Raw genomic sequence first — 27,329 nt, forward strand, 5'->3', positions numbered from 1 at the left:
GGCATTGGCATGAAGCCGAAGCACAAGTTGTTTCAACTACCGCCAAAAAGTTACCGAAAAGTTAAAAACAGCCATTAATAAGAACTTTAACATTGATTACATTTTGCTTTAAGTTATCGCCTTCACAATTTTTTGCCAAGCTCCTGTTGTCGAGGTTACACGTCACGCTTGCACGAGTTCAGAAAATGTATTCAATGGACGAATGCCATCAGCTGTGAATGTCATTTACTATGCCCACGTAGCTGCAAAAAAATGGCATCAACACCTAATTAAGTTCACTGCAAATGACATTACATGTGCCATGCGACAGGGGTATAAGACCAGAACAGTAAAGACTGCCCTTGCTTGACCTTGTCCCATGTCACTGTTTTGACACGATGCTACCCCACATACTGAGCTGTGTCCCCCCATTAAAAAAAAAAAAAAAAAAACTGCTTAACTACCGCAAACAAGAAGTCTCGAAGAGCCAGTGCAACTTAGTTTTATCACAACTATTTCCTCAATCTCGCCTCACTACCAGCGTGAGTGGTGCCGCACCGACGAGATCACCAGTGACCGCGTGGTTATCAGTGGTTGATAACAATAAGTACCGTGCTAATAAGAGAATCACGATGCAAGTATACCTCGCCTTGTAAACTGCCCAAAAGTACCAACAACACTTGATATCAAATCGACATATGGTTTCTGTCAGAATCGACGGCACCCAAAGAATGCTTGCTATTGCCCACTTGTTATTTTTTTTCTTTCTAATAAAGTTTAGTTTTGTGCATTTCAGGCACTTCGCTCAGACAGACTGTTTGGAAAACTCTGGGGATGCATTCACTAGCCTTTAAACAAAGCCCACATATCTGCAGCAGCCACTGCTCTGTCTAATCATGTCTGAATAAAGATAAAACAGCTTTTAAAACAACGGAGACAACTGTTCCATGCTGAGCAATAGCGCAAAAAGAACCCTTGGAAACACCCACTAAAGGCTTTCTTAACTCTAGCATCACATTTTTACGAAAAGTTTCAGGAACGAAGGTAGCCCGAGTGTGATGCATTCGGATGAGTTCCAATCGAGTTAAAACTTCCATAACCAAACCACAACCTTGTCAAACTGACTTTTTAAAAAGCAGTACATAGCAGATACTATGTTTGAAAGATAAAACAGCGAAAAAAAAGACAGCACACATAATGACACACAGACTGCGCTCTGCCCCTCTCTGTGTGTTCAGTCTTTCTTGCACTGTTTTATCTTTCCCAAGTATGAACCAGCTTGGCCAAGCATCCGTTCAAACATACCATTTTGTCTGGCGTAAGCATGAAGCATGCCTCAACTGCTATGATGAGCTCTCCAAGACTAGCGATTTGTGGCATGATGCATCTAACTGAATGTGCTTGCTCACTTGCAAAGGCCGTTTCCTATGCACTTCAACTACTCTTTAACAAGGCATGTTGCTGAGCTAGTTGCTTCATTACTTGAGGAAAATAGCTGCGGCGCCAAAGGGACGAGGACAAAGTGAGAACACGAACCGACATAGATGGGCTACACACACCGACATACATGGTGCCCGTGTATGATGGTTCGCGTCTTCGCTTTGTCCCTGTTCTTTTAGCGCTGCAGCTATTTCACTTCAACTAATCTCTTCAACTTCAACATCTTGCTATCAGTGCAGGCCTTATGCCTCCGTGCTACGAATTACCCCAGCGATTCGAACCTGATGGAACTTCAGGGAAAGACTGGAATGTCAAAGCGCTGAGAAGTTGAACAAAGAAAGTTGCTGGAGCTAACACTTTCCACGAGGGGACCCGCCTTTGTCGCGAGACGAAATGACACCCCACTGTCGAAAACGTTCGGCTACAACTTCTCGTCAGATCTCTCAACACTAACTTACATAATCATTATGCCACTTACCACTCCAAGCCGGAACGCACGTTCTGCCTACGCTCGCACTACGGAGCCGCGGAGGCATCGTGAAGGGGCGGCAAATTCGCCTTTAATGCCTTATCTAGCACTCGCAAAAGATAAGCGACCGTACAAAAAAGCGCCGGAGAAGTCGCGCCAAGATTAAGACGCCCGTCCGGCGTCACAAGTGTGACGTAGAGACAACGGCCTCACTATCGGGCGCGGCAAAAACCTGCCATGACGATGCCGCCCTGAAAGTATATCAGTTCTACTGTACGAGTCGATGTGAGTGAAAGGTGCCGCGGCCATGGCGGATGCTTCGAAATCCGACGAGCTTTCCAAGCAAGCAAGGAGGCCAGATCTTCGGCTTCAAATGCCCACCTCGCCAAGCTTTTCAGCATCAAAAGTAAGTCCCAATAGTATTCCAAAAGTGGGGATAGTTGAGCTTCTTGTACATACTTCAAGGAACAGCGTAAAAAAACAGGACAATCTTGTAACACGTATGCAGTACTGCAGGTGGCTGTGAATATGAATGTAAAGCCCTTTCCTTCTGTGGCATTCTGCATGATTCGGTACTTTGTGACTGGTTATTGCGTGTGAACATGGTATATATATGCGGTGCATTGTTTTTTTTTTTTTTCTCAATAAAATTGTTGCTTGCATCTTCTGCTGTCCTTTTTTTTGCGCTGTTCCTTGAAGAAACCCAGTGGTAAGCCTATCGCTTTCTTATTGGCGGTCAGCTAGTATCAGCACAGATACCGAAGCGTGCACAAGTAGCAGCGTTTTGAATACAAGGTTCAGTACTAAATACAACACGGGAACTCTGGCTGTCTCTTTTATCCGTCAGGAAGTAGTGAACTCTAGTACGTAGCTTCTACAGCCCAATCGCACTTGTCTAGAGTGCACGGCTCCGGACGCCGTCCGCAGCTGCTACCTCGCATAAGCTACAAGCTTCCGGTCATGCTTGGATTGTAGCACAAGAACCTAGCATGCAGTGCGACTATGTTTGGTATCGTCATGTCGTCTTGTCTCTGCAGATATTTGCAAAAAAACAGCAGCTGAAGCAGCTGACTGGCCACTCTAGACAAGTGCAATTCAGACTGTGCCAGCACAGATACCGAAGTGTGCATGGAAGCAATGTTTTGGGTACGAAGTTCGGTACTAAACAAATGCAACTCGGGAACTCTGTCCTTTAAATTCTAAGTAATCTTTTTTTTTTTGAAGTTGAACCGACTGGCGCAAATACAGAGACAAGGAACCCAGGACACCGAGAAGCTTGTCCGCATCTTGTGTTCCTTGTGCTAGTATCTGTGCCGATCCAATCTGAGCCGCCTACCAACTAGTCCGATCTTTGTTTTTTTTACCCGACAAGTAGCGAACTCGAGTACATAGGTGGTACGCAGCACTTTCCCAAAGGGGATTAAAAAATGAGAGAGAGGGTACATCAATGAAGACTGAAGTGTTTGTATCTGTAACGACCCAGAGAGCAGTCCTGGACTCCAATTTACGGTTGTTAAGACCCCTGTAGAAGCAAGAGCACCAAAGAAAGAAAAACAAAACGCAGGTGTCAAATCTCTACAACAGTCCAGGGGTATTCCGGAAAAGCGGTCGTATTGTTCCCTCTACCCCAGCAAAAGAAAACCGCGACGACTTAACAAAAAGAACAAAATGGCGCGGAACAAAGCTCGCGCGGCGGCATATTCACAGATGCGGAGGCTCTTTCTTGTCTCGCTCGCTATGACGCTGCAGCAGCAAGAGGTTAGCTGTAGTCCTGCGGCACAGACAATGCAAAGGCTCTACTCCTACCCCCCCACCCCCCTCCAACCTCTCGATTGCTTTCGAGGAGAGTGCATGGGAAGCTACTTGTACTACGTACTGAGCTGCGCAAGTCCAAGGGCCCACTCGACGCTAGCTAACGAGTTGGCACCGTTAATGACAACTAAGCAGCTAGCAAAACGCCGCCAGGAACGGTAATAAGGCATTGGCACTCCAGCGAGACGAACGTTTTTGACCGAGTGGCTTGCGTGAAAGGAAGGCACCCCACCGTGAATCAGGTAAGCTAGCAAAAACAAAAAAAAACTGACAGGTTAGATCTGCGTAGCACCTGGTAGAAGCGGTTGTTTTTCAGAAGCATGCCAGCATGCTCTGGCGCTAACTTCCTGTAAAAAAAAAAAAAAAAAAAAAGTTGGAAAGAGTGCGGCCAGTGCCGATTTCAGATCGTTCCCGGTGCGTTGGCGATCGGGCGCGTAACAGTCAGGAAAACAGAAAAAGGTCGAGGCGCTAGGCACAGCTTTACAATGAAACGGCAGCAGCCAACGATTATCAATGCGCCGCTGCGTTTTTTGAAACGCAGTGGGAGCCGCATCCACGAAGAAACAACAAACAAACAAAACAGTTCTGAGCACGATACCGGAATGTCGTTCCACGTTTTTTAGGCCTACTTTTTGGGGTGGTCGACTTCGTAGCGGTGACGTTACGTTAGTGACACGAATCTTTGATGTCACGGTCGGCGGACGTTAACGAAGGGCTTCGATGAAGAGAGAAACGACTCGTGTGACAAAAAAGAATCACTTACTCCCAGGGAATCGGTGTCGGCGGTTGCTCAAACGCTTGCACTGCGGTGGCCATCAGGGACACGAAGGCGGTGCTTTTCTGAAAGACCTAGCCCTAGAAAACATTAAACGCGGCAAAACTCAAACACACCGAAAGCTAAATCAAAGCCCGAGACAACCCCGAATTAAACGCGATTTGATCCTGGAAGAAAGGCACAAAGGGTTTTTTTTCCTCACGCTTCGGCAAAATGCACACAGATAGGCCACGCACTGGGCGCGAGACGAGATGACGAGATTTCCGAGCGCATGCGCAGTTGTGTGTTTTTCGCGAATTCGGGTTGATGCATCCGCAACGAAAAGTAGTTCAAACTCTTTGAGCTTTAATCGGTTTTAAAGTAAAATTGCGGTCTACGCAAACTCGCGCAAAGAAACCGAGTAGTTTCTGCGTAGATCGCTGTCTTGAGATTCCGAAATAAAGTCGGGAAACAAAGACCGCAGACCGAAAATGACTAGCGCGGAGGAACATGCCAAAACAATCTGGCAGACGTGCGAAGGAACGAGGGGGCGCACGGCAAGTCCAAGATGGCGTCCACTCAAGAGGAAGAGCAGAGCTTGCGCGAATGCGAGCTTTACGTGCAGAAGCACAACATCCAGAAGCTGCTGAAGGACTGCATCGTTCAGCTATGCGTGAGCAGGCCGGACAACCCGATATCCTTCCTCCGGGAGTACTTCGCACGCCTGGAAAAGGTAACGATCACCCCACCCGAAAACGAAACGTTCTACCCCCCCCTCCCTCGGTGCTGTGCTTCCAAAGCGACGCGACTGCGAGACAAATAACAATAAAATTACGCCACGGATTCTCGGTTCGAGAATTATCCACACGATCGCACGAATTACTGCTCTTAGTGAGCGATCGCCGCATGTCGCGAGGCTTTGATCGGTCGTGAACGGATCGGTGGTTTTATTTTTTCCACGACGTCCCAGGTTTCGCTTACGACGGAGTTTACAGCGATGCCCTAGGCCTTTCGAACGTGATCTCGCCTTCGCCGTCCCGTGCTTGTGCGAAATCGCACGCTCCCCGATCGACTGAAATAAAATTAACGAGGCAAAACGCGTCCGTGGCAGGTCGTCGTTGACGGGTAGTATTCCGTACTGGCGGAGTGTTCCACCATCCCGTAGTTCGTGTGTGCTGTTGTGGCGTTGCCGGCGAAGGAGACATGGAATTCGGGTGATGCCTAGGCGACGTATAAATAGTACGACTCCCGCACTCTTCTTCTTCCTGTTTTCAAACGCAAAGCTTCCAGTGGTTGCTTCTTTAAAATATGTTTCACCGTCACCACTGTAACCGCATGCGGTGCTGGCCGAAGTCTGAGAGGTTGAAAAGCGTGCATTAGCCCGCTGTGTGTAAAAATAAGACAAAGAGAGCGAAAAAAACGTCTTTTTCTCGCGCAGATTCTCTTGGTAAGGTTCTCTTTAAGTGTATGATCTCGCGTTGGGAGCGTTCTAACATCGAAATTGCTGTGATTAACTCGTTCGCTTCGGGATCGGTGGTTTTAGTGCGCAACGCGGAAATCTGTTGTTGATTTCTCGTCATCATTCTTTCGTTCTGTTATTCCGATTCCCGGAAAACTTGATATCCCCGGCCGACCGGCTGTTGTCTACATTCGGGATTTCGTTCGAATCGAAGAAATGCAGACCAGCTCGCGTTGTTTGTGTTGCTGGTTTCGCTTTTGCCATCTCAACGCGTACTCGTTTTCGATTTATTTTTACAAGTTGCGAGGGGCGAACGGCTGGTGAGGTGGGGATAATTAAATTTGCTATTCGGTTGCCGTTTGCGTGGTAGAATACAAGGTATGTACACCTTAATTTCAAAGGCGTTCACGCTACTGCGGTATGTTACGAAGCGATCGGAGTGATTTTTTTTTCTGTCAGAGAAACGAATCTCGCGGGTGTGTCTACAGTATCGCTTTCGCAGATTGCGACTTTTATCAAGCGAAGCCTGCATTGCCCCACAAATTGGCGTTGAAGGTGTGACCGCAAGAAAAGGAAGAAAAAGAAAAAAAATCGGGTGTAGCACACAATGGTGCGCGGTAACATATGCGTATTTGTACGTACTCCGTTTTTTCAATAATTGACGCTCTTATCGTGGGCTTCCTGGCGTTCAGCCGGCTCTGATACGGATATCTGATCTTTTATCGAGGCGGCTTGTCATCTCACGTTGCCGCATTTCATTGTTGCCTGGGTATGAACCCATGACCGTCGTCGTTGTTGCCTGTAAAAACAAGTGTTGCGCCGCTAAGCGCGTGGATGACGCTCCCATTGCCGGCATGGACGAAGGAAACAGCATTGCTCAGTGTGATGGAATGAAAGAAGGTAGTGCGTCAGGCACACATTCCAAGCTTAGCTTGCCCCATCTTCACTATGCGCCAAGGGCTCCAGAATTTTTTTTTTTTCAGCGGCCAAAAGTTACCGTCTCTTCCAAGCACGTTTGTAATTTATTGTCGATGGAAAGTATGACAGCTCAATTGCTGCAAAAAAAAACTGAACCTAACTTGCTATGTGTTTGTTGCAGTAAAAGTTTTGACATTAAGTGCTGTCAAAGCAGGCATGCCTCTCTATACAGCATCCACTGGTGTAAAGGTGTTGTCTTGACTTTTGATATATCCTTTACTTGACCCTTCGAGACGATTTGTACACAATTGTGTACATCACCTGTTTTTTCTAGTAATGTGGACTAGTAGCTAAGATACCACGAGATACATTGACCTTTTAATGAACTGAACCTCCTGCGTAATGTATGTGTCTGCATTTACCTTAATAGTGCAGTGTACTGTTATACTCACTATGCCGAAGGCACCATTGCGCTCGACGAATAGTTCGACGTGCCACTTCCCGCAAGCCACGACAAAAGCGTAATTTTTCATTGCTCAAAATGAACATTACCAAAAATAATATAATATTTGGAGTTTAACGTCCCAAAACCACAATATGATTATGAGAGACGCCGTAGTGGAGGGCTCCGGAAATTTTGACCACCTGGGGTTCTTTAAAGGGGTACTGACACGAATATTTTCAGTTGTCGTTTTTTTGCGTCAAATGAAAGGTTGAGCCCACAAGAGCCTAGAAAAGGTAGTGCTAAGCGCGACTGCGCCCTGGAAAAGTAATTACAGTATGTTTTTGAAAGCTAGTTTCGGTTCCTACTGTACCCTGACGTCACAACACGATATGAGCTTCTCGTCACGTGCTCGAACAATATATAGTGACGTTTCCACGGCCACTCCGCGCTGTGGCTCCGTTGGTGACGTACAAGCGGCCATTTTGGAAGTTTTGATGACGCACAAGCGGCCATCTTGGAAGTTTTGGTACCTGACGTCACCACAACTAGCGAGACTGCTGCATGAAGTCACCGGAATTAGTACTGTAGCCTGACGTCAAGACCGGAATTAGTACTGTAGCCTGACGTCAAGCTAATGTCGATGTCAGTAGGTGCGCCATGGAAAAATTGACTTTAATATCAAATTAAAATATGTTATCAGCATTTGCTGAGCTTTACACTTGCTCAGAGCCGTCTCTGCATGCAGGAGGTTGGTACGGCAGAGTAAACGCGCCTTCAAAAAAAGGTGTCAGTACCCCTTTAACGTGTACCTAAATCTAAGTACACGGGACGTTACCAAAAATGAATTCGCATGGTATTTCTAGCCTGACATTTGATTCTATTTATGCAACAAGAGAGCATGAATGACTTGAGGATAAACATGTAATTACGATTTCTTTAGGATCAATTACTATAACACAAATAAATCAAAGAAAAAAAGTGTTAATTTCAAGGGCTCGTTTTCTTCGTTAAAATTGAATATCGAGTGCCTTGAAATAATGTTGCGTCAATTTGAAGCATTTACAGGCAGTTCTTTGTAGGTGGTGGCTCAAAGGGTCAAGTTTCTTACGTACACCCAACAGCAAAAGTTCATGGGACGTTGGCTCTGCAACAAATGTGAATTTCTGCTCTATTAGCACGTAATGCTTCTAATATATCTGGTAACTGTGTAGGTTGCCATACGAAATACAGGCTTAAGCATTCCTTTGGAGATTTATGTTCCCAGAAAAAAGCGAGAATATAGCCTTCTCGAACCTTGCGCATCTCACGAACTTCTGCTGTTAGGTGTACTCGTGGCCGCAAAAGTTTGCAGGATCTGCAGCGCGTGGTGGAACGACGGAAAACTGCATTGCTGCGCCACCTACCATCACACGCCGTGGCATTGAGGCTATCGCCATGGCCTCAACGCCACGGCGTGTAACGGTAGGTGGCCATCGAGGCAGCTTTCTGTCGCTGTGCCATGCGCTGCAGATCCCGCAAATTTCTGCGGCCAACGGTACCTAGTTAGTGCTAATGAGATAGTTGGCTTCCACATAATCTGTTATCACAGATTGATAACATGAACATCCTCACAGATTTTATCAGAGATTTGTGGACACCAGTACTCAGCCAAAGATGATAGTTTGCTCGAAAAAGGTGAACTTTTATTTTCCAGTTTGCCTAGTATTTACATTAGCAGAGAGAAAGTACTTGCACTTTGAACGAAAACGAGCTGGTACGATTCTCTGCAGAGGTGGACAAGTGCACCGTTGTTTTGTGGTTGGAACGTATATTTGTTCTTAAGTTGTGAGCAGTTATAGTTAGGGTAACATACCTGTCAAGCTGGGTATGATATCAGCTTTCTAAAAAAGAGAAAACATCGTAGTTAGCACTGCGATGTGAAGTCATTGATTGATATTGTGTGTCAGCCGTAGCTTTGTCATACAGCTGATTCTTGGGCTGTACTTAACTGTTAAGCAGATGCTCCAGAATGGAGTGTCTGTGCGTCAGAGCTGCACACTCAACCTATGACTTGAGTTTTTGTGTGAAATAGTGCACAACATGATGCCCTGCTGGAATAACCCGCATCATAATTTCAGTGCACTTGAGAGCCATGCCATATGAAAATTATGTCAAGGAGGGGCCTGTCGCTTCCCACATTCACTGATCTGTGAAAGATGCAGCTTAAAGTACCGATACAAAATTTTGATGGCAAGATAAGTTGTGAGATAGATTTGTGTTTACGCCCATACATCACCTACAAAATATCAATGGCAAATATACCTAAGGACATGCTTAAACTCAATTTTATAGTGTGTGCTGCGCAAGCGAATGCAAAACAGAGCACCTCATGACACCAACATCAGCTTGCTTTTAATGTAAACAAGCAACAAACTTATGTTGGCTGTTGGCCTTGCCCCCCCCCCCCCTTAACTGACACCTCTGAACTCTTCTATAGATGGCTTGCACTAACATCATGAAACCACCGTGTCGGTGAGATGTAACATTAACGTGATGTCACGTTAATGTTATCATATGAATTGCGTGTAGATTCCTTGGCTATTCATGCACAGGGGACCAAAACTTTGCTACGGCATCATTATCACATTGAAGCAGGTTAACTGCCATGCTGCCTCGACGTCATCAAAGCCGCCATGTTGGTGTACCAGTACATTAAGAACCCGCGTCCGCATCGTCATGTGCAAGCTATCAATAGTTTACAGCATGTGTGAAAGCAAGTGAGAACATACAAGAAGTTTCACTGACTAACATGAAAATTTTGAGCTTGCCGACAACACAGTTGGAGAGTAAGCCATGTGTATTGAGTGCATCAAAGGGACTGAGACATCAGATGCATCGCTTGCATTGAAGCTCTTGAAACTCTGAAATTCGCGGTGTGCAGCAACCGTCTCGCAGAGATGTGCCCCACATTGCAGTCGCGCCCTCACACGGTACAAGCCCAACAATGACCTTTCGTAACACTTGTACCTCGTACGTTTGGTGAGTAGAGCTTATATACTTAAACCTCATTATAACAAACACGAATATAACGAATTATCGGTAAATAAATGAATAGTCTGGTCGTAGATACTAGTGTTACGAATGTACCTCTATAACGAGGTTTCAGATATGACAAAGTTCTTTTTATGTTAGATGGGACTTTGTTGTAATGAGCGTAGTGTGTATTAGCACAGTGCTTATAAGAAACACGACACACACTTAAAGACAGGCAGGCGCTAAACTTCCAGCTGTTTATTTCATGCCCTTCAGACTCTTTTTATACATGCACGAGAAAACAACTCATCTTGCATGTGTTCTTAATCCGAGGTATATCATTTCCTTTCCCCGACAAGAAAATTGATGGTGAGTTCGCACACCTGTCCCGATTCTGCTATGCCTTCGGCTTCTAAAGAGTGTGAAGGGCATGAAATCAACTGTTGGAAGTTTAGCACCTACCTGCCTCTATACGTGTGTCGTGTTTCTTTCTTACATGTGCCGTGCTAATACACGCTACAACTCACTCGAGCAGCCACCCTTTTGTTATAATGAGGGTTGAGTGCGATGTTAACAGAAACGGGCATCTCACCATGATTCCGCTGTCGCAGCGTCGGCATCCCGGTAACGGTCCAGGGCAGCGGTCGGCTCCCGTCGTGGTGGAGCCCACGTTTGTCAGGACGCGTGGGCTTTCCTCTCGTCAGTTGTTTCTCCTCGCACTTCTTTTTACCCCCCTCTCCCATTGCTGGACGCATCTGACGGAGGAGGGGGTTGTGCATGTCGAGGACCTTTTCAAAAATACATGCAGGTTGGAGGCGTAGCGTGCGCAAAGCCGGCTGGCTGGCTCGATGTCGTCGAGGCAAAACGAAGGGGCTGCGCGACGCGGAGGCAGTGAGGGGTGCGTTTTAGTAGAGGGTAGCAGTGGCATTCGTGGGACGATGCCAAGAGAGCGGAGAACCCTGGTGCCTTCTTATTTGAGGTTGCCACGGGCGGGGGTGGTGGCATCCCGGCCCTCCCGAACGGGGGGGGAGCCGCGTCCTCCATTTTTGCGTGGACCGGCGCGCTCATAACGCGTCTATTTGCGGGTTCGGTCGGTGGCAGCGCGCCGTGTGGCTGAACTGTATCAGAGGCTTTTCGTAACCTGTGGCTCGCGAACTGCGAGGGCCTTGAATCGGGCAGTATTCGAGCGGCGGTGGGCCCTGTGTTGTTGCGATTGTCGTGTGGATTGTCTAGGTTGGTGTGCGAAGCTCTTCGGCGCGTCTAGTGCCTCGACACACAAATTTCCGCTGGGTGTTCTTGGGGGGAGTGAGACGTACAGCTGCAGCTTTGCCTTGAGTTGTGTTTTCGAGGCCCCTTCTTGGCACCGAGCCCGCGGTTCGAACGTGTCACATCTGCACGAGCGTACCTTCGGCTAGTTGCTCGTCAAATTTCCGTTTGTGAGTATCCGGCAGTTAAATGGTTGTTGCGCATGTGTTGTGTTGTGCAAAAGCATCAGCCTCACCGCACACCTTCCTCGGAATACGTCGGTGTGCAATCTCTACTCTCCAATTCCAGCAGTGTGTTGTGCCCCACTTAAGGCAGCTTGTTAGGTGACTGCTAATGAGTGATTCAAGATTGCTGTGTGTGTGCTGCGCATTGGAGATTATCAGTGTCACTGTGTGCCTTACTCGGAATACATGGGTGCGCAAGGTTTTGGCTTTTTATCTCCGCTAGAAAGTTAGGCTTTCATGGAAGGCCTCTTCGTACGCAAAATGCCTTAAAAGCCTGTATCTGGCCTTGAACCACCTGTTGTGTTGGGCCTCCAGCTGCAGAAAGGCAGCAGCATTAACCGCTGAACGCAGTTATACAGACCCAACTTGCGCAAAAAGATGCACCTAGGTATTATCAAGTAATTCAGTGTGCCTAAATTAGGACTGTAATAATCTTTTGGGATACAGTCACTGTGTGTGGGTATGCCACCTTCAATCCAGAAAAAAAAAAGCAAGGGAATCTATTTCTGGAAACAAACCTACAGGTAGCAGATAGCAACTTTCTTTTTTCTGTGCCTTGAACTGTTTTCACTGTCATTAGGAGTGGTGTCACCAAACACGCTTGATGCAAACAAATTACATTGACCTTCTCGAAGAGTGACAGGCAGATGGCTCGAGCTTGGAATATCTTAGGCTAGCATGGATCGTTACGGGGAAGCCATTTTACCCTAGCGTTGTTAAGAAGCTTTGTGTGTGTGTCTATTCTACATAGAGAATACACTCAGGTACAGTGCTAAGGATCGAACTTAGACATGTAGATCTTATACGGCCTCGAGAGCTTGATGAATCAGCTCAATTTCGTGTTCGCAGCACCTTGTAGCTGCCAGCTGTCTAAGAATGATTATGCAGTAATGTGCAAGATATCCAAGAACAGTGCTAATACTGTCAAGTGCCTTTTCAGGGCATTAATATACTTTAAACCCATTCATTTATTCAAGCCTAATTATGCAACAGTTACACTCAGCCACATCCTCTTGGGGATCCAGAATGTGAGGACACTTGTGTACTTGGGCTTAGATGCAATTAACCCTTTGAGGCGCTTTGTACACATTTTTGCTAGATGTATAGACTAGTGGCGAAGAGCTAGATGCATTGAGGTTTGGATGAATTGAATCTCCTGCATAATAAGTGTCTTCAATTAACTTCATTTTGCAGTGTACTGTTGCTAATGATCGCTTCGCTCAAGGCACTAACGTGTTCGACGAGTTGTTCTACGTGCCGCTTTCCATGAGCCAAGTCAAAAGTATAATTTTTCTTTGCTCAAAATGAATATAACTGAAAATGAAAGTGTACTATATTTCTAGCCTGAGATTTGATTCTTCATAGGTTGCACCTGAAAGGGTTAAGTACTCCAGGTGGCCAAAATTATTCCAGAGCCTTCCCTCCCATACTATGGCATCCGTCGTTGACTGTGTATGTTGCTTTGCATTTGAAACTCCGCAACCTGAGTTCGTTTCATCCCATTGGTTTTCAGTGTGTTAGAGAACTGTCTGTCCGGAGCACAAGGGGTAGTGTTGGGAGTACGATGTGGCGACCACCAATCTCGCTGTATTTGTTGTCAGTCATTTGTGCTATTCTTTGACCTGCGTACAACGGGGGGAGTCTTGATCCTCATCTTGATTTATGATTCGTTCGTTTACCCTCATTGTCACGCGTGCACCTGCTTGCCGATCTCACGAATATTCTATGCACGCTTGAGTCAGGGCCGCACTTGCGTAAGTAGCCACACTCCCTACTTGCAAACTGACGTGTAGCAGAAAGTGTTTGCTTTTGGATTCTGGCTGCATAGGCTTGCAGTGTCTTCAGACAACGTCGCGGAAATGTTAGCACTGTAGATGGCACAGATGGACGACTGCAACCACGCATCTGCAAAACAGCCGGAGTAGCTGTGGCGGCAGCAGTGGTGAGGGCTAGACAGAGCACTGCATGCTTGGCTTTTATGGCTGAACAAGAATGTGCGTTATGAAAGTGGCAGCATTTTGCTTTCTTGCGGTCCCTTTGCGGTACGAAACCTTTGTCCACCATCCATCCATTTTGATGTGAAACTAAAAAAAAAAAAATAGAGTAAAGCTCAAGTAAGAGAAGTTTGCTAATTCTTTTAAGAAGGCACGTAATGCAGGCGAGAAAACATGCACATGAAATAGCTTGTCCAGCAGTGCGTGGCAATGGACTGCTGTGGCCGCGTTCCTGTTGTCCAGGGGGGCCCGACAACGGACCGTAAAGGCTTAATCGGACCAAAAGGTCAAACGTCACAACCTCTTTTAGATTGTCAAGGAAAAGAAAAGTTTGGCCTTTGCGAACATATTTGTAGGGCAGTGGGGCCACAAGTGCAAGTGAAGACTTCGAAATGGGATGCGCTGAGGTATCAGCGGGAAATCCAGCAATGAAACTTTGGCCTTCGTTTTGCCGCGCTATATTGAACCTATGACGGCGAAATTAATGAAAGTACGCACGCATGTGCACAGCGACTGCTAGCATGCTGCAGAGGTGGGCAAGTCTGTACATTGGCCAAACTGGCCGGTGTATTAGTGACCGTTTTGCAGAGCACACCTTGTCCATCAGAAATGGGACAGGATCTCATTTGCCATATCACTGCAAGAAATGCACGTGTGAATCTCTGTCGGACAATGCATGCATTTTGCGGAAAAGTAAAGACGAAGTGGCTCGGGAATCGGCTGAGGCTATGTATATGCAGAAATTTGGTGATCGATGTATCAGCGTTCCTTCCAGTGACCATTTATCAGAATGGGTATAGCTTTCTGGTTGATAGGATTTGATTAAATGGTGTCCCTACAAATCAGATGACTTTCATTACTTTGGTCTTGTACACATGCTTGAGGGTTGTGAGGCATGTGCTCTCGGAAGAATATAATTTAGTCGCGAAGGTGCGCTTGTCCGCATCCTCTGTTCTTCGTCCCTGTCCGAGTATTTGCGCCAGTCAATTCGACTTCATCTGTGCGTACAACTTATGTATGGGTGTGTTTATGGCCTACGTACTGGCCATACTTAGGGAATGCATACCTGCTAAGCATACCTGCCAAGTGTGTCTAAGCGATGCCACATTGCCGTTATGCAGGAGGCGGCCACAAGAGCCAAGCAGCAGCAGCTTTCGCCCATGGCGACCACACCTCCGTGCGAAGAGAAGGAGGATGAGCTGTCGCCACTGCCCGTGCCGCCCCAGCGGAGCCGGCGTGGGGCGGTCAGCGCCGAGACCTACTCTGAGGAGGACGCCACGTCATACGTCAAAAAGGTCCGTGGCACACCACCATTATGACTGCTCTGTCTGAGTATCATTAGGGTATAAAGTTTTACTGCGAAGCTGTTATCAGAGAATTTTCGTTTGTCTGTAAGCTTCTTGTCATTTGTGTGGGAACGTCTTGTTCTCATTGGGTTAATGACGCTGGCAGCAACATCTCGTGAGGCAGACTGTAATCGAAAACACACCCAGTTAACGCTGCAGCGACTTACATGTTCTTTATATCATTGGTGTAATGCTCGTTAGTGAGATAATAGTTAATTAGCAGCTCCTCCATGGGTTTTCCTTTGACAAAAACTGATGCAGCACAAACTTTTTTTTAATACGTTGTATTTGTACACAATAATGTTGTTACCAGCTTTGCTATTGCTGTCTACGCCACCAGTATCCCGATCTCCGCAAATGGTAAGGAGTTTACAGAAAAGCGAGAACTCTCTATTGGTTCTGTAACTACCTAAAAATGGTGACTCCCGAAGTTTACTTGCTGAGAGAGCAACGGTTGAAAGTGTCTCTACATGCCTACAGGAAGAAGTATTAGAAGAATTTTCAGCCGCAAAAAAAAGTGAGGTTTGCCAGGAAATCATACAGAATTGTTTGTCGCAAAGTAAGGAGAATCTGTTTAACACCCCTTTGTTGTATTGTGTTACTTGTTCCGTCACATTGTTCCTGATGCAAGAAAACATTCATCCAGGATGAGAATGCCAATAAATGTTTGTCAGTCTTGGCCATAAAACTTTACTAGTTTAAAAGGACACTCAAGAGCAAAACGGTTTTTCTCATATTAGTAAAATACTCTCACAATCCCAAAAGCACCACGCTTGCTGTGAGAAGATGCTTAGAAAGCGAGAAAACGCACAAAAACAAAATGTGGGTGGCGATGGCACCTCGAAGTTTCGACACTATTTGCCATGACGTCGCATGTTTTGACGGCTCCTACTAGGGACTGCATAGTTCCTAATCGGTAAAAATGAAGTACATTAGCCTCTGAGGGGGCCATAGACTTAACATAACAAGTATAGGGTAATTTTGTTGAGCCAATGGCACCGAAATACAATAAATACGCTTTGAAATCCGTGACGTCATGTGGGAAGATTTCGGCACGAAATATAAAAATGAAACTTTGAGCTTGATTTTCTTTTCTATTGATAAACCTATGATGGCGAAATTACCGACATTGGAGTTCTCAGAGCACAATTTATCGATCTAAACCGATTCATTGTTTCTCTTTAGTGTCCCTTTAACTAAATCTTCCCATAAATATGCATACTTGGCTGTCAAATACCTACAGCTAAATGGAAAGCTGTAGATAAGTTCACAGTCTGCATAACACATTTAGTCAGATGAACAGCTAGGTCTTTAGCAAAATTGTCTGGGATTGAAGACAAACTTTTGCCGGCACACCACGATGTGCCTTGCACTGATTGTTGCTGTTGTGCTACACGCTCTAGATGGTGCCCAAGGACTATAAGACCATGGCTGCACTTTCGAAGGCCATCGAGAAGAACGTCTTGTTCTCACACTTGGACGACAACGAGCGGAGGTGAGTTGCATGGTGTGCAAATTTACGAGTTTGTACCAAACTATAGCCTGAAGTCTTCCACTGAAGGATGGCACTTCAAAAATTCACAACAAACGGTGCCATGAGGATGTTAAAACTCTGAAGTCTTGCCCATGTTCTCGCTGCTGCAAATCGTTCGACTTCAGTGCTAAGCTTAAGAAAGCTTAAATGGCTCGACTGCGCACACAGCTGATTAGGGAACAAAATCGTTCACCAGAATGCAGACGCTCGCACATCAAGCAGCTTGTTATGTCACAGCTCGCAAGTGTGCCAGTCACTGTTGCATACCTGCCAACTCTCCCGAATTGTCCAAGAGACTCCCGAATTTGGACCTAATCTCCCGATTGTACGAATGTCATCCCGAATCTCCCGAAAAGTGGCCACCACAGCAGAGGCGGGTTTTTTTTTTTCTCTTTTTAAATCATGTGCGTACGTCAGCCTTTCCTGCTGTGGCGGTGCTGTGGAAGAGCACTTGCCACCACACTTCTATTTCATTGTAACCATATCGTAGAGTACCGCTGAGTACATTCTAGGCACTGCGCATCTGGGCGAAGGCTGGCCGGCTGGCCGTGAGAAGCGCTCGCCACCGTACCAAAAGAAGGCGGGGGAAAAGGTACAGTCTCAACGGAAAAAGATTGCCAAAAGTGCATGGCGGCCGGAGCCACGGCATTGCACGAGCGCTCCGATAACGAGACTGTCGAGCACATTCCATTTTCCAAAGGAGGGGTGGCTGGCATACCGGCAGTAAGTAAGCGGCCCCCATTGTGCTTTGCACTCTCGATATCGGCGTGCTTCGGAGAAACAGCGCCGCGTGTCGCAATCTTGCCGCTCCGGCCATCGTTCAGTTCATTTGCGGCAGTCGTTTCCGTTAAGCCTAGCCAGAACTTTTGCGTCTCCATCTTGGCCCCCACATTTTGTACGCTACGCTGTCTGCCGGGTGGGTTGCATGTTTCCAGAGTTCAGTTAGAAGGTCGATGACGGCGTCAAAGTCAAAGTAGTTGCAATTGTTTCTGGACTCGTACACAGCTGGGTTTCCGTGCTTTGTGACTTCGTGGAAAGGTGACAAGTTCGGATTCTGTACCATGTGCGCCTGTGAACTGCCTTGGTGCCTTCACAAGTAAAGAAGTTTGGTTCAAGCAGCCCAAACAAACATCCTTATTCCTTTCTGATGTCAGTCTCCAGTCTCAGTAATTTCTGCTATGCAAAAAGAACCTCCCCCCGCCCCGCTGCGGTCTCCCGAATTTTCATGCTGTGAGGTTGGCAGGTATGCTGTTGCCTGACTGTCAGGCCGCCTGCGTCTTTATAAAAATATTCAATTATAAATGAAGTGCTCGAGAACATGCGCTAAAATTTCGCCAGCTTGTTTTCGGGAACGCACAAGGATTAATCCACATAGCACGGATTATGATCGAAAATTGGGTGTCATGGCCCTTTTAACTGATTAGCTGTAGTTGAACAATGCTTTGTAATATTGTGGTGCCAACCGATATTTCTACACTGCATGTTTTCACGTCTCAAGAAATCATTCGTGTTTGCACCTGCCCGCAGCGACATCTTCGACGCCATGTTTCCCGTGGTTCACAAAGCGGGCGAGGTGATCATCCAGCAGGGGGACGAGGGCGACAACTTCTACGTCATCGACCAAGGGGAAGTGGACGTAAGTGGCATTTCACGGCACTCGCCTCAACTCTTGAGTTCGGAAAACGAATACACACTCACTGTGGTCAATGCGTTCTCTTGCCAGGTGTATGTCAACGGACAGCACGTCACCACGATTGCGGAAAACGGAAGCTTCGGGGAGCTGGCCCTAATTTACGGAACACCTCGGGCGGCTACAGTCAAGGTGCGTCCACATTCACTCCGTTACAGGATGTTTGCAACGTAACGCTACCTATGGTTTGCACGGCGTAGAATAGCTCCGTAGACGTCAATTTCAAGAAGAAAGCATTTAATGAATTGAAGAGAGAGTGCTGATATTGTAGCTACTTGGAGTATTGCGGAAACCTGAGCTATTGTGAGGCCTTAGATTTTACTAGTGAGAGGGTATTAGAGGAGGCAGGAGATTTGATTGATTGATTGATTGATTGATTGATTGATTGATTGATTGATTGATTGATTGATTGATTGATTGATTGATTGATTGATTGATTGATCAGACTGCGCCGGTACTGAAACTCACTTCAGCATTGCAGGCGCCTGAGCTGCCAGGTGGCTTTTCATATAACTGATCGAAGTTTTAGAGGGAGGAGATATGGTTACATAAGAGCTCTTTAGCATTGTTGTACTTTATGGACAGTAACTGTGTGGCATGGGAACCATCTGTACGTTAAATCTCTACTTGTTGCTTAGCTAGTTGGTCCATGTTTGCTGTGCGGTGCGTAGCAAATTGCGAAACAGTGCGAAGTAAGCAGTCAACAAGCTTTCATTTCCTATTGTTAACTCTATCACTTACCAAACTTATTTTAGAGACGGCACTTGGTTATATTTTAAATCTTGACACTGCATCACACTTTAAAATTTTAGTATTTCATTGTTGTTTAAAAAGCTTTTGTGTCAGGCATCTGGCTTGAAATATGTCGTTTAACACCGTTGAACAACTTGGTAGATGTTAGAATTTTTCGCTGCCGTCACTGCAGGCCAAGACAGATGTCAAGCTCTGGGCGATCGACCGAGACACGTACAGACGAATCTTGATGGTGAGTTGACGGCCAGCAAAACATTGTTGGTCCTGCATGCTTTTTTGCATCACATCGCATTGGCTTACACCTTCTCACTTGTATTCCAGGGAAGCACCATCCGCAAGCGCAAAATGTACGAGGAATTTCTTAGCAAAGTCTCCATTCTGGGTGAGTGTGAGTGGGCCTTTTCCTAAACTTAGTTTTAAATGGAGACGTTTAGTTTGCCTGTCGACTTCTTACGAACAGATGGTCAGTCAGAACATCGGAATGGATATCAAGATACGGAAAGCGCAGCCGTGGACGGCAAGAAGTTTGATGGAGCCATGAAATTAAGAAATTTGCAGGCATAACATAGAATCGACTCGTGTAGGGCGGGGTGGGTTGGAGACCATAGGAAGAGGCCTTCCTCCTGCAGTGGCCATGAGACAGGCTGATGATGATGAGACAACATACCATTGCATATTTATGAGTTAGCGGAGAAGTATACACGATAGGCAATGTCAGAGCCTAACCAGAGATATACAAAGCGAATATTGCAGTGGCTCATGCATTGCACTCAACTGCTCGTGTAAAGCATTGATAAACTCACATTATTTTCACAACTTTGTTTCCACAAGAACACTGCTGAGAGCAAAAGATTTTTTGAGTGTGTTGTAGTGCAACAAAACACCACCAGGTGTCGGTACCAGCTTTGCTGCTGTGGTGAACAACTCCGGTAAACCGGTATCCGCAAACAACAAGAAATCTATGGACAAACTACTCGCATACATATACTGAAAAAAAATTACACCATCTCCCGCTAAAGGGGACCATGAGGCGATGCGAAGCCGGAGCACTTGCACGATCGCGTTCTGTTGGCGATCGTTGGGCATGCTACCGACCTCGCGTCGTGGAACGCGAAGAGGGATGCTACGCGCATCGTATCTTCCATCTAGCCTGGCCGTTAATTCTCACAGGGCGAGCGGGGAACGCGGTCGAGAGGCGGGCGAGAGGGGGGCAGCGTAGGAGAGGGGAGAGAAGGGGAGGGGACGCGCATGCGCTCGAGCTCACCGCGGCGTTGCGCAGGAGAGGATTTCGGCATGTCTAGCCCGCGTTTCAGAGGAAGAGTGGAAAGGGGGATGGGTATGGGAGAGGGAAAGTGGAGAGGGGAAGGGGAGAGGGAGAGGGAAAGTAGAGAGGGGAATTGGAGAGGGTGAGTGGAGAGGGTATGCGCATGCTCAGTAAGGGTGGTCACGCCGCACACCACCACCACCAGATTGAGCTCCGCCTTAAGGTACTTCGCATCTAAAAAACCTTCACAATTCGAGGCGTCGTATAATTATCAAGCAGTAGTCCCATCCAATGTGTCTAGCAGTGCTGCATTTGCCCATGTAAGGTACGATTGGACAGCTTCGTTATGAAATCAAGGTGTTTATGCGGCATGTGGTGGTATTTTTTGTTTGTTAAAAAACTCTTTTGTGGTGTTTTGTCCAACAGAGAGCCTCGACAAGTGGGAGCGACTCACAGTGGCCGATGCGCTCGAGCCTGTCACATTCAACGATGGCGACATCATTGTGGAACAAGGCATGCCCGGCGATGATTTCTTCATCATTGAGGAGGTGAGCAGTGTCGCATGTGCATGGTAACATTGTCGATGCAGTTGCGACCTGCATGCACCCTGTGACATCGCAGTTCACCAAGATCGATTTGGTTTGACCATTAGTCGCTTTTTCTCGTTCCCCTCGCAGGGTTCAGCATCAGTGTTGCAGAGACGATCCGAGAGCGAGCCACAGGAAGAGGTCGGCAGGCTTGGCCCCTCTGATTACTTTGGTACGCTACACCCAATCCTTCATTCTGTTTGTCCTGAGTGTGACTTGATTGACATGTATCGGGAAGCACGCACCTTTGTTCAGTGAAAGCACCTTCAGCACCAAGGTGGCTTTTGCTGCAGCTCTTGAAACCTGCTTGTAATTGCAATAACTTTATCCCTAATGCTGCTTCCTTCTATGTTGTCTTCATTATCACCGTGCAGATGGTAAGCGGTTGCTTCCGATTGCAGTAATGTAAGGCGCAGTTACCCTTCCTTCTGTGGTGTCAGGCTGTGCTTTTGCCACAAGTTCTTGACAATCAAGTAGGACATAGCATTTTTAGAGGCCTTAGAGAGAGCTTGTTTCTCACGGAAGGGTCGGTTTGCTGTTTCATTGAAAGGTCGTAGGCATACAGATCAGTAACAAGAATTTACCTGAAAGCAGTTAGGTCCCACAGAAGGATATACAGTGAACCCTCGATATGAGAAATTGTTGTTTATAATGAAATAAATAAAGAATAGCCTCTTCATTTATTCAATGTTACGAATATACGTTTATACGAATATACAGTATAACGTCTCACAGAAGGATATACAGTCAATCCTCGATATAACGAATTATCGTTTATAATGAAGTAAATGAAGAATAACCTCTTCATTGATTCATTGTTACAAATATGCAGTATAATGAAGCCGTTTCCTTGTAAGAGGTGACTTCGTTGTAATGAGGTTTGACTGCGTAACCTTCTGTCAAATTCCTTGTGTTGCAGGCGAGATCGCGCTGCTGCTGGACCGGCCGCGGGCGGCCACAGTGGTGTCGCGTGGGCCCCTCAAGTGTGTCAAGCTCGACCGGTCCCGCTTTGAGCGTGTGTTGGGACCCTGCGCCGAGATCCTCAAGCGCAACATGACCCACTACAACAGCCTCATATCCCTCTCCGTGTAGAGGGCGTTTATCCGGTGAGTGGTCGTGCAGAAAAAAAAGGGCGGCTTCGCATTTGTGGTGCCCAGCCTAAAAGATCAGCGGGGCTGGTGCAGCCAAGAGAGAGAGCAAGGTCTTAATTAGTATAGTCATAATTCGCAAGACGTTAATTAGTATGACCTCAATTAACAAGATCTTAATTAGCAATGCTGTAATTATTATGGGCTAATTAACATAGTTTTAACTGCGTCCCACACCGGACAAATTGGCGCAGCAGACAAAGAGCGCGTGCCGGTTCATGATGATGATAGTTTTCTGGTGGCACCACACAACGTAATGAAAAGCTTAACAGCTCTGTCGTAAAATGATTTTGCCGAGCAAACCGCTACTTTTGTTGGCAGTGCAATTACAAATGTAATCGCGAGAAGGTGGACATAAAACCATGAAACGTAACAACCATGCTGCGATGTTTATGAAAAGAAATCTCATTGCAAACGCTTCTAGTTAGCCAAGAGAAAACAATGTGTGTGAATACCCCTAGAATAGATTTGTTTGGGGCGGTCATTTCTGATCTTACTGCTTGGCTCTTTGAGCATCTCAAGTATTCATATTGCACAGAGTTTTAGCTATACCACACTCTAAAAATTGAGTGCGTCTTTTTGTTCCCCAACAATAATCATCATCTGGCCAGCTTGCATTTCGTTTCTTGAAAATGCTGCGCGCTCGCCGCTATCATGTTAAGGACACTATGTCCGCTGATAGTGTGCATGCTGTGCCTTACCTCGAAGTGCCGGAAGGGCAGCAATAATGAAAAGAAAGGCGTGCAAGATAGATGAAGATCGCTGTGGGGCAAAAAGACACCTTCTTACTCACGTTAATTTTTGTTTCATGAGTGTGCTTGAAAAGGTCCGTAGTGCCAAAAAATGCTGCCATTTTAAGGTACAGTTATGCTGTAGTGGCCAAGGACTTGAGAACTGCAAGAACGAGTTTCTCCGAAGCTGAAGACCATGCCATAAGTCCTTTTCCCTTTCCCGTTTCTTTGCAGATATTTGGCGGCTGTTTAACAGGAAAAAAAAGGAAAAAGGTAGCAAGTGGCATCGCAGAAGAACAGAAGTTGCCAATCTGTTTTCTCACTTTTGCAAAATGGCTTAAGCGCACCAGAGAAACCCATGCTGCCCCCCTGCCCTTCCCCACCCTAAATTCCTCCTCGTCTGCAACGTTTAGCGCCGCCTGCTCCTTCTTTCATGCTACCATGGCTCTGCCTTCGAACTGGAACGTAACCCTACTTTGGTGGCTGTAGCAAGCGACTAGCCGACGTCTCAAGGGCTTCTAGAGATGCCGGAGACGGCTCGCATCTCAAATTCCTGCGCGCCACTACGCGTTCGATTGGCTACTCCATTTGTCAAGGCCCCGGTATGAGCCGCAGGTCATCTTACGCACAGCGTACGCCGAGAACGGCACCTTTGGTGTTTCGCGACGACCTCACCGCATTGGCTCAGCCATTTCGTTAGGATGGCCATCGTAGTAAATTTGAGAACTCGTTCTGCTCCGAAAAGCTGGCGCAGTGTGTTTTATTGGGCGTTGAGAAAAAGTTGCGGGTTGGGTGGGTATTGGCTTATTCGCGGCATGCGCGTTAAGTCTGGAAGTAACCGCATTGTGCTCGTAACCTTGTCGCGCTTCTGTAGCCATACTGCGCCGACTGACTGACCTGTACAAGAAAATTATTATTACGTGGCTGGATATTTCACGTGAAACTTCCAGTCTCTTCTCTATCCATTGTGCTTCTCTGCTGTGTGACCTCATATGGCCACACAAAAGAGGAGTGCAGAAATGGTGTGAAAGGGTGAGAGTGAGTCTCCCTCTCACCCAGTTGCCTCATTTTATTTGCACACTCTCCTTCGACTTTTTGCCTCGGTGATTTTCGTTGCTGTCGTTTTACTTGTACATAGAACTAGCTTCTTTATGTCTTTTTTCGAGGCAGGCACAAGAGATATGTGTGGCTTACATGGCCTTTGAGGAGAAGTTTGTCATCTACGGAGCGGACAGATTGTCTTATTTTCGACTTCTCTAACGGAGCGGGTGGACTACCCTTTGTTTTATTAGCTTTGCATGTGCTTGTTTCGTGCCCCCCTCTTTCTATCACTAGTGTGTGTGTGTGTGCGTGCATGCGGGTGTGGAGAAGACAACCAAGTTCTCCTGAGCTTCGTTATGGCGCACATTTCAAGCTGCAGCCAGACCCCTCCCCCCTTTTTTTTCTGAGCATTTTCCGTCTTGGCGGTGTGGCCAGTTGTGTTTTAGATTTCCCACTTAGTGACTCTAGTCATGGTTGTCCCTTCTCGAGTGACGTCTTGTCGGCACGCATCGTCACTGGCACAGCGCAAGGAATACACGCAGGAGGAGAAACGTCCGTTTTTGTCACACCCTTGCGGGTGTGCAAATGAATCCCCTATCACTTTACTCCCATTTTGGGGTGCGAGGTCCTTTTTCCATATTTTACTCCCTCTTGGGTGCAAGTTTTATTTCAAAAATCTTACTCTCTTTTCGGTGCAAGGTTTCTTCTTAGGGGTGTAGTGATAAGGTTTACACCTGTAATGGTGTACTTAGGCTATCTAAGGTTTACACCTGTAATAGTGTACTACGCAAGTTTATGCCGAAATGGGGGTTAAAATTACTACGCGATTGTATAGCAGTATTTTGAAGCGTAAAAACATGCGTTAAAAGGGAGACATTGAAAGAAGTCGTCTGATGGCTTGCAACATACCTGATTGTTAAGGCAATGGGGCAGTTGCCCGATTTCCAGTTGCACCGAATTCCGTAAATGCAAAGCCAGCGCATTTGCAGCATCGAATTGCTAGGCCATTGAGGGGATCTCCTCCTGACTTATTCTTGCCTTGTGGTTGCTGTTGAGGGGAGTGGCTTTTTTCCCGTCTCATTACGAAGTCGTTTGTGGCAGTGGTTTGTCGAAGTTATGTCGGACTAGACCATCGGTCGGTCTCTACTAGGCAGCTTGTATCGCCCCAGCCGGTGACATCGCAACTTTGTGCCTAGTTTCTGTTAACAGAAGGCTCAATTGACCAGCCGTAGTCTGTATTAGCGCACCAGAACTTCGGTTTCTTTTTTGCAGATAATTGTGTCTAGGCTTAGTCTCACATTGTGAAGGAACTGACTTAGTTAGCCGTCTCAACCTCGTCTTCATTTTTTGTACGTCTGATGACGGTCGCCTTGATGCGGTGTTGAAAATGTGTTGAAAGCAACCAGTCATCTTCTAGACGCAGTGTTTTTCTTTTTCAGTGCACTCGACATTGTTTTGTAAGGGTGTCAGCTCTCATAGCGCAGATTAATTTTTACTCCCGAAATGCACCCATGTGCCGCAGAGGACGAAACACTAGCCAGTGTCCTTTCAGGCAGCGTAGTATGCCCCCATCATCTTAGCCGAGTATGCAACGTCCGTGGTATTTCAGGGTAGCCGGGCCATGCGGCCCCCCAATTTGTCGCCCTCAAATTAGCCGCCAGTAATGCTAAGAGCCAGCCGCTGCCGTTGTCGCGAACAGCGCGTTTTCCATCACTGTGGTTACGGTCGTCTTCAGTACTTAAAGAGAGTACCCGTGGCACGTCGTTAAGTTTGTTGTTGCAGTTAGGGACTGTCAGAAAGGTTCACACTTGGCACAAGATGCCCAGTGTGATGCGTTCCAACAGAGTGCGGAACCTAGCATTTGAGGGCGGCACCGGTAAGGTCTTCAACGTCTTGCTAACGGCTCTCCCCACCTCCATTTTATTTCCAAACGACGCACACTGAAGGTCCTTGTTGTGTGGTCTATCTCTCTCTCTCTCTAGCAAATGCGTTTCCAGTAACACCGCATTTCTAACAAGCCAACAGCAGTCCTTCGAGACAAAAGATTTGTACTGTTCATGCGTCCGCGGCTTGTCAAGGGTTCCAAAACTGCCCATGGTCGTCTCGCAGCTTGTGGAACGCATGGCTGGCTCCAAACTCGCGGAACTGCGTCGTGCTCGCTGCCCGGTAGCACGTGAAAGGCCACATCGCAAAATTATTTCGACTGCAGCGTACTGACCCGACTTGCACGCTAGGATCGTCGTAATCGCTTCGGAGTGGTGACTGAATTGGTCACTGCTCCTTTTCTCGACAAGCCATTTCTTGGTGGACCATCTTACCTGCAAACCGTCTTCCTTGTCAATTAGAATTTCAAAAACCTTTCTGATGATGGATAGACTCTATATGTTGTGCATCATGTCGAGAGTACCAGCTAAGAGCCACGCATTCCACAGGCTGCAGTGCAAGTACGGGCTTCTGATAGGGAGGTCTTTCTTCTCATGCCTCGAGACCCATTCTGTCGGGAACGGTGTAGTGTCATTTTTTTTATCGTCGAGATGTGCGCTTACTCCCGTCTCAATTGTCTTTTCTTTTATTTTAATGTATATGTATGCATAAATTCTTGCGTGCCGTTTCGTGTTTAAATGAATATAGGCCTGGCCTCCTTTTTCTTTTTTGCTTTTTTTCTGTTGTATTCCTCTCTTGCTCCTCCACGCCCGACCCGTTTGTTGCAAAGCCCCCCCTGAACAGCTTCTTTTTGGACAAATGTTCGGAGACGTGCAGAAGATTTTGTTGTTAGAGTAAAATAAACAAAAAGTGGTATCAATAAAAAAAATTGTTTGTGACTAACGTTGTTTCTTCGTGAGTGCTTTTACTATTCAAGGACTGAAGTGCACTTTGAAACAGGTTGTGGTTTTTGTGCTATAACACTTGAACATAACAGGATGTATTTCTTGTACATTTGAGAGCGGGAGTTGTATTGTTTGCTACTTGCACCCACTTGTATATAGTGCAGCCAGAATATAGATAATGCAAAGTTGTTCTTGCTGTGAAGTGAAGCTGTGTAACTATGTTGTTTCAAGATTGGTCCTGTGCAACACACAAAATCGAAAAAGAAACGAGCCCGTACAGATTGGTGTATGCTTTCCGAACTGCCAAATTAACCACATTTTTAACAAAATGTAGCTTTGAAATGTCAGAGAATAAAAGCGTAATCAGAAATTTTTGGAGGTGAAAGAAGGGGGGGGGGGGAGCGATCAACCACCATTTATGTTGGTTCGTGCATGTGTTTGTATGATAAAATTTCGTGGGGGTTTTGACACCTCCCCTTGGATACGCCAGTGTCAAAGACGTAGTAGCTTTCTTGCACTCGGTACTTGTGACATCACAAAACTAGCCACTGATGAGCCGTGGAAAATAAATTTGCATAAATGCGCTTAAAGTATGTTATACTAAAGACATCACGTAACTGCGCGATTTCCGAGTC

At 46.5% G+C, this 27,329-nt stretch overlaps 2 protein-coding genes across 5 annotated transcripts in view; one reads left to right on the forward strand and one right to left on the reverse strand.

Annotated features, from left to right (window-relative positions):
• The window catches only part of LOC119400138 (leukocyte receptor cluster member 8), a 36,043-nt gene extending 31,312 nt beyond the window's left edge, over positions 1 to 4,731 (reverse strand). The window contains exon 1 of one of the 2 annotated variants that reach the window (XM_037667117.2): positions 4,464 to 4,731. In XM_037667117.2, coding sequence (XP_037523045.1) covers positions 4,464 to 4,516 — 53 coding nt within the window. In that variant the 5' untranslated portion in view covers positions 4,517 to 4,731. The remainder of the gene's footprint in view (positions 1 to 4,463) is intronic. The other variant, XM_037667116.2, reaches the window with a different exon arrangement.
• LOC119400139 (cAMP-dependent protein kinase regulatory subunit) lies at positions 3,741 to 26,676 on the forward strand. Of its 3 annotated transcripts, none has more exons than XM_037667119.2 (11): positions 3,741 to 3,942; positions 14,894 to 15,067; positions 16,522 to 16,613; positions 18,180 to 18,288; positions 18,376 to 18,474; positions 19,268 to 19,327; positions 19,417 to 19,477; positions 20,786 to 20,907; positions 21,037 to 21,118; positions 21,866 to 22,052; positions 23,060 to 26,676. In XM_037667119.2, exons 2-10 carry the CDS (start codon positions 14,933 to 14,935, stop codon positions 22,036 to 22,038), a joined length of 933 nt encoding a protein of 310 aa, XP_037523047.1. In that variant the 5' UTR covers positions 3,741 to 3,942; positions 14,894 to 14,932; the 3' UTR covers positions 22,039 to 22,052; positions 23,060 to 26,676. The 3 variants fall into 3 exon arrangements, with proteins under 3 accessions (XP_037523047.1, XP_037523046.1, XP_037523048.1); XM_037667118.2 differs by lacking the exon at positions 3,741 to 3,942 and adding an exon at positions 4,947 to 5,187; XM_037667120.2 differs by lacking the exon at positions 3,741 to 3,942 and adding an exon at positions 11,517 to 11,724.
• Positions 26,677 to 27,329: the final 653 nt, after the last annotated feature.

This window comes from Rhipicephalus sanguineus, chromosome 7 (assembly GCF_013339695.2).
Source record: "Rhipicephalus sanguineus isolate Rsan-2018 chromosome 7, BIME_Rsan_1.4, whole genome shotgun sequence".
NCBI classification, from domain to species: domain Eukaryota; kingdom Metazoa; phylum Arthropoda; class Arachnida; order Ixodida; family Ixodidae; genus Rhipicephalus; species Rhipicephalus sanguineus.